This window comes from Diceros bicornis, chromosome 38 (assembly GCF_020826845.1).
Source record: "Diceros bicornis minor isolate mBicDic1 chromosome 38, mDicBic1.mat.cur, whole genome shotgun sequence".
Lineage (NCBI taxonomy): Eukaryota > Metazoa > Chordata > Mammalia > Perissodactyla > Rhinocerotidae > Diceros > Diceros bicornis.
The window spans coordinates 8,615,004-8,634,896 of NC_080777.1; the positions used below are offsets into that span (position 1 = coordinate 8,615,004).

Sequence of the window (19,893 nt, forward strand, 5' to 3'; positions counted from 1 at the left end):
GTATTTTGTACTCTAGTCTCCCAGAGGGCATGAACCATTTCTTTATCATTCTTTTTATTTACCGTCCGGCATAATGCTGTATTTAATAGAGCAGACTCCAGGTTAGAGTGTTGAGGTAGGACTTGACAGCAGGTTTGATGGGTGGGAATTTGCATAGCAGAGGTGAATGGAAGATGAGAAGGAAGACCATGCTGTCTGGTTGATGGAAGTAAGTTGGGTGTGGGCGTGGTATAATGGAGGGAAAAGAGATTATCTCCAGGTGGTCTGTGGAGGGCCCTGAGAGGACGGATGTATGATAGATGAAATGGTAATTAATAGAGTAATGGTAAATTACTTTTGTAATACTGAAAGTTAGTAAAAGCCATTAAAAATGAATATTAAAATTTATTTAAATACAGACTTTAAATAATGCAGCAATATTTAGTTAAAAATAAAGAAGATATACAGATGTCCAACAGGCACATTAAAAAATGTTCAATGTCACTAATTATTAGGGAAATGCAAATCAAAACAACAATGAGATATCACCTCACACCGGTCAGAATGGCTATAATTACCAAGACAAAAAACAACAAATGTTGGAGAGGATGTGAAGAAAAGGGAACCCTCATGCACTGATGGTGGGAATGCAAACTGGTGCAGCCTCTATGGAAAACAGTACGGAGATTCCTCAAAAAATTAAAAACAGAAGCATCATATGATCCAGCTATCCCAGTACTGGGCATTTATCCAAAGAACTTGAAATCAATGATCCAAAGAGATCCATGCACCCCTATGTTCATTGTAGCATTATTCACAGTAGCCAAGATGTGGAAGCAACTCAAGTGCCTATCAACTGATAATTGGATAAAGAAGATGTGGTATATATATACAAATGGAATACTACTCAGCCATAAAAAAAGACAAAATAGTCCCATTTGTAACCACATGGATGGACCCTGAGGGTATGATGTTAACTGAAATAAGCCAGACAGAGAAAGACAAATACTGCATGATTTCACTCACACATGGAGTATAACAAATACACGGACAAAGAGTACAGGTTAGTGGTTACCAGAGGGGCAGGGGGTAGGGGGGTGGGTGAAAGGGGTAAAGGGACACATATGTGTGGTGATGGACAATAATTAGACTACTTGGGATGACCATGATGAAGTCTACTCAGAAAATGAGAAACAATAATGTACAGCTGAATTTTCACAATGTTATAAACCATTATTATCTCAATAAAGTTACTAGGGAAAAAAAAAAGTAAGGGAAGAAAATAAATTCCTTCCTTACCTCATTACTAGAGAAACTGAAGTCCTCTCTCAGCACTTCAGGATTACAAAATTTGTAGAGCAGGGTGTTCAAACATCGCCTGTCCCACTTGTCAGCCACCCGGCCACCGTAGATCACTTCCCCCAACAGGTAGCGCAGTGTCGGCCACGGGATATCAGACTGTGCGTCCAGGACATTTTTCAACACCTTTATGGCAACCTTGAGAAAATCCACTAGTTTTTATTATTTCAGCATGTGTTTTCAGCTTACTTGGATGTTGTAACATAAAATCAACAACTCTCAAATAGCTACATATATTTTCTCTTTAGAAATATATGGAAATAGCAAGAGGAATAAAAATATAGGATATACATTTTTGTCTATTAATTCTTTTTTGTTGCTGTTGAACAAACATTGAACTACTTTATTATTATTATTATTATTTTTTGTGAGGAAGATCAGCCCTGAGCTAACATCCATGCTAATCCTCCTCTTTTTGCTGAGGAAGACCGGTTCTGAGCTAACATCTATTGCCAATCCTCCTCCTTTTTTTTTCCCCCAAAGCCCCAGTAGATAGTTGTATGTCATAGGTGCACATCCTTCTAGTTGCTGTATGTGGGACGCGGCCTCAGCATGGCGGGAGTAGCAGTGCGTTGGTGCGCGCCAGGGATCCAAACCAGGGCCGCCAGCAGCGAAGTGCGCGCACTTAACCACTAAGCCATGGGGCCGGCCCTATTATTATTATTATTATTTTGAACAGACAAAACAATCATGTGGTACTGAATTCAGAAGGTCCAAAAGGATAAACAAGGGCAAGTAAGTTATCTCCCCCTCTCTACTCTAGCCATCAGAGCCCCTCCCTGAGGCCACCACTGTTAGCAATTTCGTGGGTACCCTCACACAGATATTCCATGTAATTATATGTACATAAATTGATTTCATTCCTCCATCTTTCCCTCCTTATCTCCCTTCCTCTCCCTCTCTTCCTTTCCACTCTCCCTCTGTCCTTCAACTATCTCTCATCTCTCTCTGCCTACCTCTCTTCCATCTTTTTTTTCTGTTTTCCTTTCTTCCAAAAATGCTAGTTTAGCATACACACTGTCCCGCAATGGGCAATATATCTTGGCTGTCATCGTTCAATGGCTGTAACAACTCATATTTCCATTAAAAGTGAGTGAAAGGATTCTTTGTCACTGTTCTCTCGTTGCTGTCATCATAGGAGATGTTGGTTTACTTAATTTTTGCCAGTCTGATGGGTGGTACTTTCCTGTTAGTTTAACTTGCATTTCACCTGATACTGATTATTTTGAGCATTTTATGTCTTTTGGTCAAGATTTGATCTTCTGTACCTATTTTTCCTTTGGATTGTCTTTTTCTTGTTCATATGTAAGAGCTCTTTGTATATTATAGATATTAACTCTTTGTCAGTCATTTGCATTGCAAATATTATCCTAAATCTGTGATTTGTCTATTGACTTTATTTTGTCACCATTTGCCATATAAAAGTTTTTATAATGAAATATGCGTATCTTTTATAGTTCTGGGTTTCCAATTTTGCTGAAGTTGTCCCTCCCTCCAGGATTGTGTACATAATCTCCTAGATTTAGGTTTTTTGTTTTTTCTTTTGCTGAGGGAGATTTGCCCTGAGCTAACACCTGTGCCAACCTTCCTCTATTTTGTATGTGGGATGCCACCACAGCATGGCTGATGAGTGGTGTAGGTCCATGCCCAAGAGCCAAACCTGGGCTGCCACAGCAGAGCGCGGTGAACTTAACCACTAGGCCACAGGGCCAGCCCTTAGATTTAGTTTTAAAGATTTGTATTGTTTTGTAATACCTTTAAATCTTACTCCACTCTGGAATTTATTTTTGTATATGGTATAAGATAAAGGGCCAAAGTAATTTTCTCCCAGCTGGATGGCCAATTGTGCCAGTATCATTTACTTTTTAAAAAAATACCTCTTTACTGAGTTAAAATACTTTCTGTGTCAAATCTTAAAATTTCAGATAAACTCAGATCAATTTCTGCATTCTCCATTATGTCCCACTGATTTATTGTCTACTTCTGCCAAACAATATTGATTTTAGTATAGTGATTTTTATTTATTTATTTATTTATTTATTTATTTATTTATTTATTTATTTTGCTGAGGAAGATTGGCCCTGAGCTAACATCTGTGCCCATCTTCCTCTGTTTTGTATATGGGATGCTGCCACAGCATGGCTTGATGAGCTGTGCACAGGTCCATGCCCGGATCCAAACCCGCAAACCCCAGGCCACCAAAGCCAAGCGCGTGAACTTAACTACTATGCCACTGGGCTGGCCCCTATAGTGATTTTTAGTATGTTTTGACATCTAGTGACAGAAGATTCCTGCAGTATTTTTATTTTTTGAACATTTCTAGCTTTTTCTTCAGCATCTCTTCTTCACATGCATTTTATCAATTTCAAAATCTTCCTAACAGGATTCTAATTGGAATTGCATTAAATTTGATCAGTAATTTTGGAAGAATAGGTAGTTTATGAGATGGGAAGTCTTCCCGTCTAAGAATATGGAGTGTATTTATTTAGAGAAGGCAGGATTTAAAAAAAGGAATCACTTTAGGTGCATTGTTAGATTATTTGAGATTTTTCTTGTTTGTTGAGATAGGCCTGTATTGCTATAAACTTCCCTCTTAGAACTGCTTTTGCTGTAATCTATGCAGAAATAGAAGTACAATGATGTACACCTGAAATTTATACAACGTTATAAACCAATGTTACTGCAATAAACAAAAAATTAAAAAAAAAAAATTAAAAAAAAAAAAAAGGAATCAGACTGCCACTTAGTGTAACTTGGGCAAGTTTCTTAAGTGTCCTGTGCCTTTATTTCCTTATCTATAGGATAATTCGTGTATTTACCTCATAACGTTGTTGTGAGAATTAAATGATTCATATAAAGCAATCAGAACATTTTAAGCTCTCAACAAGTGTTATTCTTCTTTTTTCCTCCTAATTTATAATATTCTTTATCTAGGACACATACGTTTCTTGTTCAATTTGTTCCTGAATATTTAAAAACTTTTAATTCGAGTGTGAACACTTCCATTTCTAGGTGTTTATTGCTAGGGAAAAGTTTTTGGTTTTTAGATGTTTATAGTTTTATCCAGTTACTTTACCAAATTCTCTAATTACTTCTAGTGGGTTTTTTTTTAAACTAGACTTTTAGGTTTTCTAGATATACCATTATATCTTTTATATATATATATCTTATATATAGTTTTTTCCTTTCTTTTACAACATGAACATGAATTATGTATTTTCTTATCTCATTGCATTTACTAGAACTTTGAAGGCAATGTTGAATGATAATGGTGATAATAGGCATCCCTGTCTGATTCTTGATTTTATTTGAAACAATTTCAGTTTGGCTATTTAGAATAGTATACACTGTATTTTTTTGGTAGTCTTTTTCATATTTAAGCAGTTCCTTTTAATTCTACATTTTAGAGTTCTTATTAGCAGTGGTGCCTAATTCATAATAAAAACTTCTACATCTATTGATATGATCATATAAACTAAGATTATAGATTTCTAGATATTGAGCCATTCTTGCATTCTTGGAATAAAGCCTACTTCATCAAAGTGTATTATTCTTTTGATTCATTGCTGAAACCTGTTAATAATTTACATAGAATTTTTATACAGTCCTAAGTGAAATTAGCTTATAGTTCTTATGTATATTTTCTTCATCAGGTATTCATATTACAATTATGCTGTTTTCATAAAATGAATTGGGGAGATTGCCATCTTTTTTTCTAAGGTTTGGAATAGTTTAAATAATATTACTATACCTGTTTTTTAAAGTTCACAGTGAACTGAGCTATGAAACTATTTCATTCTGGTGTAATTTGTAATATCTCTTATGACAATTGGCCTACTCAAAATTTCCATTTCTTTTTCAGTCAATTTTGATAATCCATATTTTCTGGGAAATCCATATTTTCAGCTTCATCTAGATTTTCAAACTTTATTTGTCCTGTCAAAAACCAATTTTTGTATTTATTTTTCCTTTCTACTATTTTTTGAATATTATTTCATTAATATTAAAAATTATATTTATTTCTTTTATTTCCTCTTTTTTCTAATTTATTAATATGAATATTAATTCCCTCCATTTCTTCTTTAATAATGAAGATATTGAAGGCCATAGGTATTTTTTTTTTCCTGAGCATAGTTTTTGTATTATCACATCACTTTTGGTATGAAGTAGTCTCATTTCTCCTGTGTTTGAGATATTTTGTGATTTCCCTTTCTAGACTCATGTTTCTTAATTTCCAACTTAAGATTTTTTTGGGTCAAATTTTTATTATTTACTAGACTATGATCAGAGAACGTGACCCATAAAATCATTAAAGATTTTTGTTTGTGGCCAAGTTCATGAGTTTTGGAACAGTTCCTTAGATATATGAAAAAGTATGTGCTGTCTACTGGAGGGATGTTAGGCTCTATAGACATCTGTTAATCAAGTTTGTTCATTATATAATTGTATTGTCTGTCTTATTTTTGCTTATTAAAGCTATCTAATTCTGAAAGAGACTTTTAAAAATCGTCCACAATAATTACATATGAATATACATGTATGTAACGTATGTGTTCATGTCTATATGTGTCTAAATATACACACATACATATATGTATACATATGTTACAGTATGCTATTGTCTATAAACATGGAGACCATACAGTGTCATGGCTGAGAGCAGCAACTCTGAAGCTAGACTGCCTATGTTTGAATTGTGTCTGTTCTGCTTACTAATCGGGCACATTACTTAACCTCTCTGTATTCAATTGTAAAATGAGGATAATACTCTCTTCTTGACAGGGTTGTTGTGAGGTTTAAGTTAATGTGTAAAATACTTAAAACCATGCCTGAGAGGAAGCAATCTATAAAAGTTAACTATTTTCATGACTGTTATATCTTCATAAAGTGTTTCTCTTTCTACTATTTGGTGCTTTTTCAGATTAGCTTCCATCTTGTCTGATATTAATATTGCCATTCCTGCTTTTTTGCTGTTTTTGTTTTCCTGGTAGTTTCAAGCTTTCTCCACTAATTTAAGCATTTTTCTTATAAATTGCATTTTTCTCTTAATGAGAGAATGCAGTTAATTTCCATTTCATATAATACTTGATAATATTCCTTCCGTATTGCTTTATGTTATTATTTCTTTTACTTTGTTGTTTCTCTCCCTCCCTCTTATTTTTGATAGTTTGACCAATTTGTTCTTTTTCTTTTTCTTCTTTGTCACTTGTCCATTTTGTCAGTGTTTCCTTTATAGATTTCCTTTCCTTTCCTTGAATTCATATTAAAATAATGTTTCTTTTTCCAAATGAAAAGAAGGTATCAATTATTTCCTCACCCAAGTGTTCCATTTCCCCATTTCTTCCTCTGCCCTCCCTAAACTTAGGGCTAGTAATAAGGTAGAACATTCAGAAACCTTCTACTTCCCTACTCTCCTCACATGAAAACTTGGGACGGCTCTTCCTCTCCTCCCTCCACTTACATGTCCCCCGTCACTCCAACTCCTGGGGTTTGGTGAGATACTTTGGTATTTTCAGCTTAAGACTATTAGAGGAATTTTTCTTGTAGTGAGACTCTTCCTTTTAAATAATCTATATTTAGCACTTAGACTACTCACCCTCCACAGTTTATTATTATCCATTTAGATTTAACAAAGTACTACAAGGCTTAACAACATACTGCTCACCAGTTTCCACTTCTTTTCATTTTTCTTTACTTTGGGTCTCTGTTCTGATACATTTATGCATAGTTACAGATCTTACTTAAGCATTTCCCACAGATCGAGAACATGAGTTCTATATGATTAAATCATTGCTGATAGGCAAATGTCCTTCTTTTGCTTTGATAGGGTGAATGACATCTTGCCTGGGAGCAAGATTCTTAGACTATAGTCTTCGTCTCTCAGGTTCTCTAGATGTTATTAAGTTATCTTCTAGCCAGGGATGTAGATGACAAGTCTAATGTCATCATTGTTATTTTATAACTTGTCCTAGAAGCTTGGAGTTCAGGGATTTTCCAGCTTATGTCCAAATTATGTCTTTACAACCACTGAGTCAGTGGTTGTAAAGCCTGAATCAGTGAGATTTTCAATTTTCAAACTCCAATGTGTCATCAGTGCAGGGAAAATAAAACAGCTTTCTTCTTTGTTTTTCTCTGTCTATTCCACTTTCTCCTCAGGAATTCATATCATCTGAATATTAGGTTACCCTTCAAACATCTTAATTTTTGCCTCATGATTTCCATCTTTTTGTAACTTTCTTCCCATGCTCGGGTTATTCCTTCTATTTTTGATTTTTCCAGCCATTAACTCAAGTTTCAACCATGACCATTCTTTCCTTCAGTTCATCTATCCCATTTTTTTTTTCAGTTCAAAAATCATAGTGTGTGTTTACAGCTCCAGTTTCTTGACTAGAACGCATGGAGCCTATGCACTAATTCACTCCTCTTGCCATACATGTGGAAATGAACCGTGCCAGAACACAACGAGACTTGCCCTTTTTATTTTGTGAAAGGGAATAATCTTTGGAGATTATTTATAATCCGAAATGGAGCTGTTAAGACAAAAAGAAAAACTCCAAACTTTGGAAATAGGCAGAAGGAAGACCACATATCTTGGTAATGTCATATTGGAGCGCTGTCTAACATTCTCATTCATGGATTATCAAATACTCCAGGAGAATCTACTTTTGTTTTGACTTAGTATTGATTAGAGCCCTTTAAAACTCTGTCAGAGTAGACGCTAACTTATGGAAAACTGAGAGCCCTGTATATAATTTCTTCTGATGACACTGCAAATGAATTTTGTTATGTAGAAATACACATGGTTCTGGCTCATAAAGGAAATCACACCCCAAAGGTTACAGTGTTATTGCCTACAGGGCATTTACCAGTTTTGTATGTAATTTAGCACTCACATTTCATGCCTATTTCTTTCAGTAACTATAAATACTTCTGCTCTCCTATACTTTTAAAAATCAGGTTTGCCATCCTGCTGCTGCTTCCATCAGTGAGTTAAAACAATCTTTGATACGTGCTCACTTAAAAAAATCCAATGTGTGACAGGTGTATGTGCATGAGCTATCATATCCTTACAGGGTCTTATAATTTCTATTTCTTATGTTCTTTCTCTCTTTGGCTACTGGATCGCATTAGATATGTTACTTTTCTTGGTCTTGTCATTGGGGCTCAGATCCAGGTTTTGGGGAGCTTGCGTCTAGTGGAAGTAGCTCTACATCTGGTGGAAGATATGTTGATGTTTAGTCCTACGGACTAGCAGATATCACCGGTCAGATTGCCAGCCCCTTGAGGAAACTCTCTCCAAATTGCCTGACCTTGAGCTGGCTGGGATTGGGACACCTCCTAGTGGGAGGAGCTATGTCCAAACTCAACTTCCCATTGAGCCAGAAGTTTCCACTTCCTTAACAAGAGGGGCCGTGTATAAACCCAATTTGCCACAAAGTTCCAGGGGGCTAGCAGTTGGAATTTCTAGACAAATTTTTGAGCACCAGACACCAAAACTCAGATCACTTGGCACCCAGGCAGTCTCTCTTGCACTGGCAAGGCTGCTCTTACATTTGCCACATAAAAAGGGAGAACAAAGGAGGGGAAGGGTGCCTCTTCTGGAGAACAGTGCCATGATGTAACCAGTGGCTTCTGGCTTAAGCAGGCCTCTCTGCAAAAGGCCAAAAGGAGAGCAGCATCTCATGAATTCCAGCCTGTACCAGATGATGGTGCTGGTATTCATCCAAGCTCTCTGCATGACAATGCACCCTCCTAACACCTGGCCTTCCATAATCCTACCATTTATTTCCCTTGTGGGTGGTTTAGTATATATTTAAATATATAGTATAAATATATGTGCAGAAATGAGATCATACTATACATGCTCTGTTATAACCCAATTTTATTAATCAATCCTATAAATGAGACTATCTCTTTCTACATCAATAATAATAGGAATTTTTTAGAAGGCTTTTGATATATATTGCCAAGTTGCCTTCCAGACAGTTAGTAACAATTTAATTCCCAGCAGCAGTATAGGATAGTGCCTGCTTCTCTGCATTTTTGTTGTTTATTTGTTTATTTCAGCCACTGTGGCAGTGAAAGTTGGTATCTCATTGAGGTTTTAATGAGCATTTCCTTGATTACTGCATTAGTCAGGGTTTTTCAGACAAACGGAACAAATAGGATGTATATACATATAGGAGGAGATTTATTATAAGAATTTGGCTCATGCAATTATGGAGGCTGACAAATCTCAAGATCTGTAGTTGGCAGGGGCAGACCCAGGAGAGCTGATGGTGTCGTTCCTGTCTGAAGGCCAGCAGGCTCAAGACCCCGGAAGAGCAGAACTTCAATTCAAGTCCCAAGGCAGGACAAAAACTAATGTCCTAGCTCAAAGGCAGTCAGGCAGGAGGATTTTCCTTTTTTGTTCTATTCAGTCCTTCGACTGGTTGGATGAGGCCCACCCACATTAGAGAAGACAATCTGCTTTACTCAGTCTATCAAGTTAAATGTTAAGCTCATCCAAAAGTACTCTCACGTAAACACCCAAAATTACGTTTGACCAAATATCTGGGCACCTTGTGGCCCAACAAGTTGACACACAAAATTAACCATCACAATTACTGCTGAAGTTGAACAAATGTTTATGATCTTATTGCCTTTTTGTATTTACATGGTGAATTGCCAATCCATATTCTTTGCCTATTGGGGTATTTTTCTTTCTCTTATTAATTTACAATCTTCATATAATGAGCATGTTAACCATTTGTCTAAAATATGGTGCAAGTATTTTCCCCCCAATATACTGTTTGCCTTTTGATTAAGCTTTGGGTGAGGTTTGGACAGCAGTGTGCTTGCGCCCAGGGTCCTTGACAAGTCCCAGAGTGGAGCTGCTTTAGAGGATGCTCTGGGTAGGTGCAGACACAGATACCCTGATAGACAGTTGAGCCTGCAGTATGACAGCCTTCTGTGAAAACTGAGACGCCTAACGAAGCCACAGAAGACACGGAAGCGGACCCATCTGGGGTGAGTCTAGGTGACAGATACCCAGAGGCAGAACCAAGATTTTCCTCAGGAAGTTTTTTGGTGTCTACTCTAACATATAAATGAAAGGGTAATCAAGGCGACGTTCTGTGCTGGGAGCACAGTTGCAAGAAAACTAACCGGGGAAAGATTTAAGCAGGTGCTACCGCATATCTGCTTTGCAATGAAGAAAACAGACTGCAATATTAAGCACAAATAGAAGGTTCTATATAGAGAATGGTAAAGAAAGACTATTAAGCTAAGCCGCCCCCCCACCGCCATGGATCTCTTGTTTCAAATGAATAAGTGAAACCAACAAACACTTTGCAGTGACTTACCTGTGCCGGGCACTGTTCTCAGTGCTTTACCTGTGCTCGCTAGTCCGCCTCTTACAAAGCCCCTCAGTAGGTGCTAGCACTTGGCCTCCCCTCTCCCACCCTGCTTTTTTTGGCCTGGAAACTAAGACCCAGAGAGGTTAATTAGCTTACCCAATAGATTAAGTACTGGTACAGCTATAAGTGGTGGAGCTGTGATTTGATTGCAGAAAAGCTGGCTTCAAAGTCCACGCTTTTAAACGTTGGCCGTTCTTGCCTAGTTACAGAGTTCATTTTCTTACCACCATGAAAAAAACTTAGTGTTTGTGTAGAAACGTACTAGGCTCTTGGTTTGTATCTTACTGTTATTTGTTTGTTGTTATTGTTTATTTTAAGATACCACACTTACCTCCAAGTCTGAAGAACCAAATTTATAAGCAATATTCCAGCCGAATATGCCATAGTTTTTTCTTTCATTGATCAGAGCATTGAAAAAACATAAGCTGAATAAAAGTTTTTTCCACCATGGTCTGCAGTCAGGCTGTTCAAATAGCTCTTCTGTCACCTCTCCACTCCCGGTATATCCGAAGGTCTGAAGTAAGTTACTTTTCAATCCCTGGGGGTTTTCCACGGCAATCTTTAAAACAAGTGTGAGTCAAAACAGCATGTGAGCACAGATGCAGGACTAGGGTTGGGGGCTCTTCTTTGTAGAGCACAGGTAAGAGAACCAGCTCAGAATGGAACTGTTTTCAAGATTTGGTGGCAAGTCAAAAATCTTCTGTTATTCTTTTCCCATTTGAAAACTTCTGTAAAAGGACTGTACCACATTTCCTATTGTTCTAGTTCATATCTTAAAATGAGAAGTGGAACTTTGTCATTAAGAGCCCTCCAGCTTGCTCTAAGTGTAGAGTTCTGGAAGCACAACATTTTAGAAAGTTTGACGATGAAGAGGGACTGTAGTCTACACTCTGAATGGCAGCTGAGTGGCTGTAACAGAGTCAGGGCTGTACGACCTCAGCTCCAGATATGGGGGCGCCAAACCGTAGAAACAGAGAACTAATGGAACCAACACAAGTATCAGGCATCATTGGTATTAAAAAGGAGAACAATTAATTTAGTGTGTTACTAAATTGTTTTGCTTGCATTAAAAATCACTTTGGTTGACTTCTTAACTAGGATAATTGAAGTGAGGGCCCGGAGGTGAAGTGGGGAGAGAATGAATCAATTGGAGGGCTTTTCTGGGAATGTGGCTGTTAAGTCTGAAACTGTGAAGGATCTGAAATATTCCCTTACTTGCACAGTTTACATATATATACATACACACACACATATATGTAAGTATGTGTGTATATCATATATAAGAATTGTGTGGCTATGTATTTATGATATGTGTAAACGTGTATAGATATGTATATACGATGTATGTGTGTGTGCATACATGAACATGAGATTTCTGGATCAGAGATCAGACTGGTCACTGATTCACAGAACAGCTTACGGTGGTTCCCCATGCTCTGATTCCCCACAGGGCGACACAGTGGGAGCCAGACATATCCTGTGTGTCTGAGGTGGGGTTTGTACCACAGGAGTGGGACTCAGATGATGAAACTTGGAGCTTATATAGAATGGCTGGCGTAGCAGCCCCTCCAGAGATAGAGAGAGAGAGACTTTTGCTCTGGAATGTGAACAGATCCTCTCTGGGGAGAGAGAAGGAAGTCTCTACGGGTTTTACAGCCCCTGGAGTGTAAGCAAATGGCTCTGAGTTTTATTACCCTCAGGACGCAAGCAAGTGGCTCCAGGAGACTGAGGACAAGCCTCTCTGGATCTAGCACTTTAGAATGTGAGCAAGCGGCTCTGAAAAGTGCACGGTGGAGGAGATATCCTTTATCTTCTAAGGCATGTTTACCTTTCAAATATCCCTTTATGCGGGTTGCCCGCCATCTTTGCTCAGAAAGTCCTGGCTATGCAGAAATGAGAAAATCTTCACAGAGCATTGTTTCCTGACTGTTAGGACTGATTCTTTTGGGAACTCCTGCTCATGTCTCTAAAAGCAGATGTCTGCCTGCCCCCATAAGGAACTCTATCTCAAGGGGACAGAGAGAGGGAGAGGGGGAGGGAGAGGGAGGGAGAGAGACGGGGAGAGAGAAAATGGGTGTGTACAATCAATATTGCTTTGGGGAGAAAGTTACTAATGTCTGAAATGAAACTATATTTTGTTAAATTTCAAAAGCAGTTTCCTGCCATGTCCTTGGTTTTCCTTTTCCTTCTCTTTCCTTCCATTTTTTTTTTTTTCTTTTGGGGGATGATAATGTTTGGGTCATATTTGTGAGGAAGTGATTTACACACTCTGGCAAATGATTCTGTTAAAAGTCTGAACTGATTTTGGTGAGGTGGTTTACTTTTTATTAAAGCAGAGAGAGTCATATAATTAACTCCATGTACCCATCACTCACCTTCAACAGAGGTCAATATTTTGACAATATTGCAAAATCCTGTTTTTAATATTAACTTGTGCTTAGTTGAGCATAAAACACACAGTAGCCAACCCATGAGAGCTTTGTGATACCCTTGAGTGTGTTATTTTATCAGTCTGTTTCCTTGTCATCTTTCAAGTCTGCTCAAATGTTCCCTCCTTGATGAAGACTCTCTTGCCTGTCTCTCCTCTGTCCTACTACTGGTCACACAGTATCGTATATTGGAAACACTTGGTTATCAGTTCCCATTCCTCCACTAGGCTGTGGGCTCCTTGAAGGTAAGAACTTGGACATATACTGTTAAAATATCTTTCTTATCATACAATTAACACATGCTTGTTGTAAGAATTTTAGAAAAACACACAAAGAATAAAAATTATAAAACAAAAATATTAACAAATGTATTTATTATAAAATATAACAATATAAAATATTTTTAAATCACTAGTAACATGCCACTTAGAGGTAACTACAGATAACATTTGGTTATATTTGCTTCTAGATAATGTTTTTCTTCTTTTTGTTTTCTTTTATAAAATTTATATCACATTATATGTTCTGCTTTGCCTTCTGCTTTTTACCATAGTCATTTTGTGTTGTCAAATATAAAAATATTCCTTTAGAATTTGATATTTAGTAGCAGCGTACTATTTTATTATATAAATATACCATAATTTACTTGGCCTTTTTCTAGAAGTGGGTCAATTGATTAAATTGTATGAAATTTTAAAAGACTCTCTATATATTGCAAAATTACTCTCCTTTCTGCATTAATATCTTTCTAATATTACCTTATTAGCAGGATGTGAGAGTAGCTATTTCATTGTACCCTTAACCTCATTAATTACATCATAACAATTTTTAATCTTCACCAATTTGATGGACTATCAGAGGTATCTCGTTGTTTTCATTTTCATTTCTCTGACATCTAGAGGCTGAACTTTTATTTTTTCATATGTTTATTGACCTTTTGTGTCCTTAGCCCATTTTTATGGGGTGTTAGTGTTTTTCTTAATTATCTGTAGTTGCTCTTATTTCTATATTAAGAAAATTATCATCTCTATCTGTATAGATAATGGTATATGAAAAATCCCATAAAGTTTTACGTATGTACTAATTACAACGACATTAACAATGCTTACACTGATGGAGACTTAAAGTGGACTGAGAGCAACGGACCCACTTAAGATGAAATGTTCCTTGAAGCTCTATCTCTGTCCCTCCCTGCCACCCTTCACTCCCCTGCCCCCAGCACCTCCACCTCCCAAATCCCCCCTTCTGGCCACAGACAAAAGGCTGCTTGAGATCATAATCTGCCCCACCCTGGGAGGTCAGTGGAATATCTAGAGTCTCAGGCTAAGAGCTGTGGATTTCTCCAATCCACGTTCTGTCTTCCCCAGGAGCAGGAGTGCTGGGAAGCGACTCAGAGCTGTCAGCTTGGGTAAATCTGCACAGGACACTGGGAAGGGCTGGGGAGCAGTGCGACAGGGAGAAGTTTGTTCCCAAGAGTGAATTTGATTTATCCTCGGGCTGGGTTGGGACTCTATCCAATCAGGAACGTGCCCCACCCAGCCGATTTGCTGTGTTGTCACCCCAATTCTGTTGAAGTTGGAAGAGTGCATGTGCTTACATGTCTGGGCGCAGCATTCCGCCTGTGCCATTGGTCAGTTTTCTTTGCTATCGGGACTCCATCTTTTGGTCAGCTGCACACTTGTTTAACAGAATTGACCAAGTCTTAGTATTTATTCAAAATCAACGGTGAAGATGAGTAGAAGTCACAGGTAACCTTTAATTATGACTTTTTAGTCAGTAGTTTAACTTGTTTTCTGCCAGACCCTTTCCAGAGAATTAATAATGAACTGTGAAATGGTTGAGGGGAGCAGAGGTAGGAAAAAGCTAGAGAAGCAAAGGGCAAGGAAAGGACACAAATTCTATATTCTGGTTTACAACCGTGGGGAGCCTAAGCATCCTTGTATGAGGAAACAAACATCTAAATTGTGAATCACTTGAAAGCAGGGATCTTGCCTACTCCTCTAGCACCCTTCCTGGTCCACAGCATAGGGCTGAGCACAGAGCAGAAATTTAACATACTAGAATTAACAATCTCCTCTTAACTCAGAATTATAAATGCAAGATGATTTACAATCAAACAGTATTCCTTAGTCACTATTAAAATCTGTTATTATTTGTTCTTACCTTTAAACTCTTTTGAAGAATAGGAATTGGGAAAGAACTGTCTGATTTTGAGCTTAACCAGAGCCTAAACCCAGGATCTATTGTCACATCTGGACTACTAAATCTGCAAAATAAAACATTTATAAATATCATAATGTGAAAAATTTAAACCAAACCAACATGTTCTAAGAATCATAGTATTTCAATGTTTAAAATGACCTTAGAAATCATTTTAATAATCAAAGAGCTTATTAGACTACCATAAGAACTTTCATGTTGCACAAGAATTTGCACAAGACCCATTAATTCCCATTTAAAAAAAGTAGTTTTCTCTCCCTTAAGAATAAAAGTGATATATTCTCATTGCAAAAAGCCTGGAAACAAATTACAAATGAAGAACAAAATGAAGAGTTCCACTGGTCAAATCCAGGACAAGTGAACATCAAAATAGATGGCTATAGTAACAGATTACAATGCATTGAATAAAATAGGAATCTATGAGTCCATACTGATATAAATAAACAAATGAACAAATAAATGGGGGAGAAGGAAAAGCTCTTCCTTATAGTAGAACATCATTTAATAAATTTAGAAGGAATTGTGAAGTTAGAAAGTCACCATTTGGCAAATAATATAGTAATAATTCAGTCAAAAATTATCAACGGATGTTAAAATGAGTGGGTGAAAGTTTGGAATATATACATGGTCCGAAAGTTCCTACAGGTGGCACATAACACTTTAATCAAATGATCAACGTTAATAACACCAGTAATGGGACAGATTTACATCGTGTGCCTCTTGATATGATGTACCGAGAAGGATACAGCATCACATCTGTGGTATTCCTGCAATATCGCATAACCTTAATCTAACCATGAGAAAACAGCAGACAAATCCAAATTGATGGACACTTCACAAAATGACTGACTTGTACTTTTCAAAAACATCAAAGTTATGAAAGGCAAGGAGACTGAGGAACTATTCTAGAATAAAAGAGATTTAAGAGACATGACAACTGAATGCAATGTGAAATCTTGAATTGGACCCTGGACAAAAACTTTTTTCTTTTTTTACAATAAAAAATATTATTGGGGATCGGCCTCATGGCTTAGCGGTTAAGAGCGCACGCTCCGCTGCTGGCGGCCCGGGTTCGGATCCCTGGTGCGCACCAATGCACCGCTTCTCCGGCCATGCTGAGGACGTGTCCCACATACAGCAACTAGAAGGATGTGCAACTATGACATACAACTATCTAATGGGGCTTTGGGGGATAAATAAATAAATAAATAAAATTATTAAAAAAAAAAAGTATTATTGGGACAAGGCTAGATATGACTAAGTTCTGTAGATTAGATAATCAATAAACAAACTGAAGTGTTTAGGGGTCAAGTGACATGTCTGCAATTTTCTTTCAAATGATTCGGAAAACAATTACATATATATGTATGTACATATGAAAAAATGATAGAGCAAATGTTAACAATTGCCAAACAGAGATCAAGGGCATAAGGGAGTTTTTTGTACTATTCTTGCAACTTTTCTGCAAATCTGAAATTATTTTTTAAAAATTTGCAAAACAAATCAAAACAACAAAAGCAAAAAAACACCAAACACAAAATTAAATAGAGAAACAAAAATAATCTGAAATCCCACTAAGTAGGTATAAGTATACTTTTCTCCTTTTTTCCTCTCCCTCTGCATCTCTCTCTCTAATTAAAATAAAAATATTATAATGTACATACTGTTTGTAGCCTGCTATTTTTCCTCTTAGTAATATATTGTGAACATATTTCTTTAATTCCTAAATTTAAGAATAATTTTTTCCACATTTTCTTCTCTCACTGTAGGCTGCTAGGGTGATAGCCTTAAATATGTAAAGGCTTGATTTGATAAAGAAGTATGAATTTCTCTTAATCATGCTCTGATTATATAAAATGTTTTTTACATATTGTTGATTACTTTTATTAAGATTTTGAAATTTTGTTGTGAAGAACATTTCTCTAATTTCTTTTGTTTAGTGATACATCATTATCTGTCATTCTACTCTTTCTATCTTAATATACTTCTTGAAGGCTGATACAATGTCTGTCTGGTCCATGCTGTGTCCTTAGTCTCTAGAATGATTCTTGGCAAATAGTAGGTGCCCTATAAATATTTTTTGAATGAATAATGAACGAAAGACCTGGTAAAAATGATTGTGTCATCATCCAAAGTTTACATCTATTGAAATCATACAACTAAGTAATCTTCATTTTCTGACTCTCTTAAGTGATGAAATAAATGTGAAAAAGAGAAGTTATTAGACAGTTTTTAAACTCTAAAAGAATAACAGTCTGAGAACAGAATGAATGATATTAGCAAAGTTTTCAGAAATTTAATCAGGCAGTTGCATTTTGGTTTTATAGTTTCCTTGTGGATGCTTACAACATAAAAATAACAGCAAGAAGAAGAGAGACTCTCATTTAAACATGCTTTTATAGTGCAATCTCGGCCATCCACAGTAAAGCTGACAGAAATGCAAAGCTGGAGAAAAAATATAGAATGCAATCGGTTAAAACATTGCGAATTCTTCACTCAAAGTTATAGCAACTTTCAAGTACTTCCACTACAAACAAGAAGGCTGAACCTATGGAATTATGCCTGAGTGAGCAAGCGCTTTGGGAGATACAGGCGAGGAAAGTGGGTTGAGCTAGAGAAGGTCAGAATAAGCAATAAATACAGGCCATAAAATAAATCATCACTGAAAGTAAGGATGTGAGGCTTTATATTCAGCTGTTTGGAATCATATAGAACTGAGTCATGTGCCGCATAATAACGTTTCGGTCAATGATGGATCGCACATCCGACGGTGGTCCCATAAGATTAGAACCATACAGCTTAGGTGTGTAGTAGGCTATACCACCTGGGTTTGTGTAAGTATGCTCTATGATGTTCGCACGATGAAGAAATCGCCTAATGGTACATTTCTCAGAACATATCCCTGTCATTAAGTGATGTGTGACAGTATTAAAAACTACGTCACAATCTATACATCTGTAAATGTATGTATGTTTGCATGTATAATCCACTGAGAGTGAGAGTTTGAGAAGGAGAAAAAGTGATAAACAAGATGGAAAGTAAAAACTAAAGAGGGCTTTTTTCCTAACAAACCCACATATACTGTTAGTGTAGTTTTCAAGTTCTTGGAGAAAAGAGAACCCATATAAGAGAGCTTAAGTTTCCTCCGAGTGACCCAACACATTATTTTGCCCTTGTTTAAGCACAGTATACATTGCTATTTCCAGTTTTACTTCATTGTTTTGATAATTAATCTGATCCCTTACAAATAAATGTAAAACTCTTACAATTCTACAATAGCGCAAAGCCTTGGCATAAATGACGCTGCCAGATGGCAGTTCTGGAGGAAGACCCATTGTTCTGTTTTGGTTAGGGCCTTCACAACGAGGTCTTCTGCTTTAGCTGCCTGGCCGTGACCCAAGGAAATCATGGCCACGTGACGTGTTGTTCCTTTTAGCTCTTGTGCAAATTTCAGGAGAGTATCGGTGAGGTCAATCCCTGTATGACAATGTGGAGAGAGACATACAACTGTAAACTCATTTAATTCCCCCTTAAAAAACACAATCTAGACTTATTGAGTGGTGGTAGGAGAAGGTCTAGACATAGTGGAAAAACTACAGTCTTTGAAATTAGAACCCAGAGTTCAAATTTTGGCTCTGTCACCTCCTTACCAGGTGACCTAGGTTTTCTAACATATGGGGATGATAAGATCTACTTATAGCAGCAACTGCTGGTTATCTACTCCAACATCTACTTGTCCCTTCCTCCTCTGTAGCTGAACCCCAGTGTTGCTCCAGATGGCCATGTACTCAGCTAAAAGACTTCATTTTTAGCCTCCCTTGCAGCTAGGTATGGGCATCTAAGTTTAGTGAATAGGCTTAGGCAGCACAGTTTGTTACATTGCTGTGTAATCGTTCCTTTCTTCCATTCCACTGTTTAGAACATGGATGTGATGGCTAGAGTCCTAGCTGCCATCCTGGGCTAAGTCTTCGAGAAATGGACTGCACCTATTGTGGGTGCGTCAGGCATATAGCCAGCTACTTTACATGGAAAAGTTCTAGATGAGAAAGTCTCCACGTGGAGGCATTTTGAACAAAGTTTTTGCCTAATAGAATCAAAGTTTGAAAATGGTAAATTCTAAAGACATATTTGATTTGGAGATGATGAAGAACAGAAGATAAATGAAGAAAATATTTTGCTTAGGAGAAAATATTTTGCTTAAGGTCTGTAGAGCAAAGACAAGAAAAAGGAAAAAAACCACTTGGAGTTTGGGAATACAAGGGTTGGATCAGCAGTGCCAATTTTTGATAGTTTATTTTATAACATATATATTTTTTCATGAGTCAACGTTAATTAAAACAGTTAATAAATGCAAGGGCAATCCCAACTTTCAGGTCAATAATACACGTTTGAGAGGTGTTTTCTGCACAGAAAAGTAGCACTGACAAACTTTTGCTTATTTGTGAATCTGGGAAATCTTATGGCTCTTCATTCCTTTACATTTTTAGAAAGATTCATTGTTAATATAG

The 19,893-nt window shown here is 37.0% G+C and overlaps 1 protein-coding gene across 1 annotated transcript in view; it reads right to left on the reverse strand.

Moving 5' to 3' along the window:
* Window positions 1-19,893, reverse strand: part of DNAH14 (dynein axonemal heavy chain 14) — a 344,464-nt gene that overhangs the window by 31,713 nt on the left and 292,858 nt on the right. The window contains exons 74-77 of the mRNA XM_058533894.1: window positions 18,652-18,862; window positions 15,329-15,431; window positions 11,068-11,295; window positions 1,279-1,476 (exon numbers count right to left, since the gene is read on the reverse strand). Coding sequence (XP_058389877.1) covers window positions 1,279-1,476; window positions 11,068-11,295; window positions 15,329-15,431; window positions 18,652-18,862 — 740 coding nt within the window. The remainder of the gene's footprint in view (window positions 1-1,278; window positions 1,477-11,067; window positions 11,296-15,328; window positions 15,432-18,651; window positions 18,863-19,893) is intronic.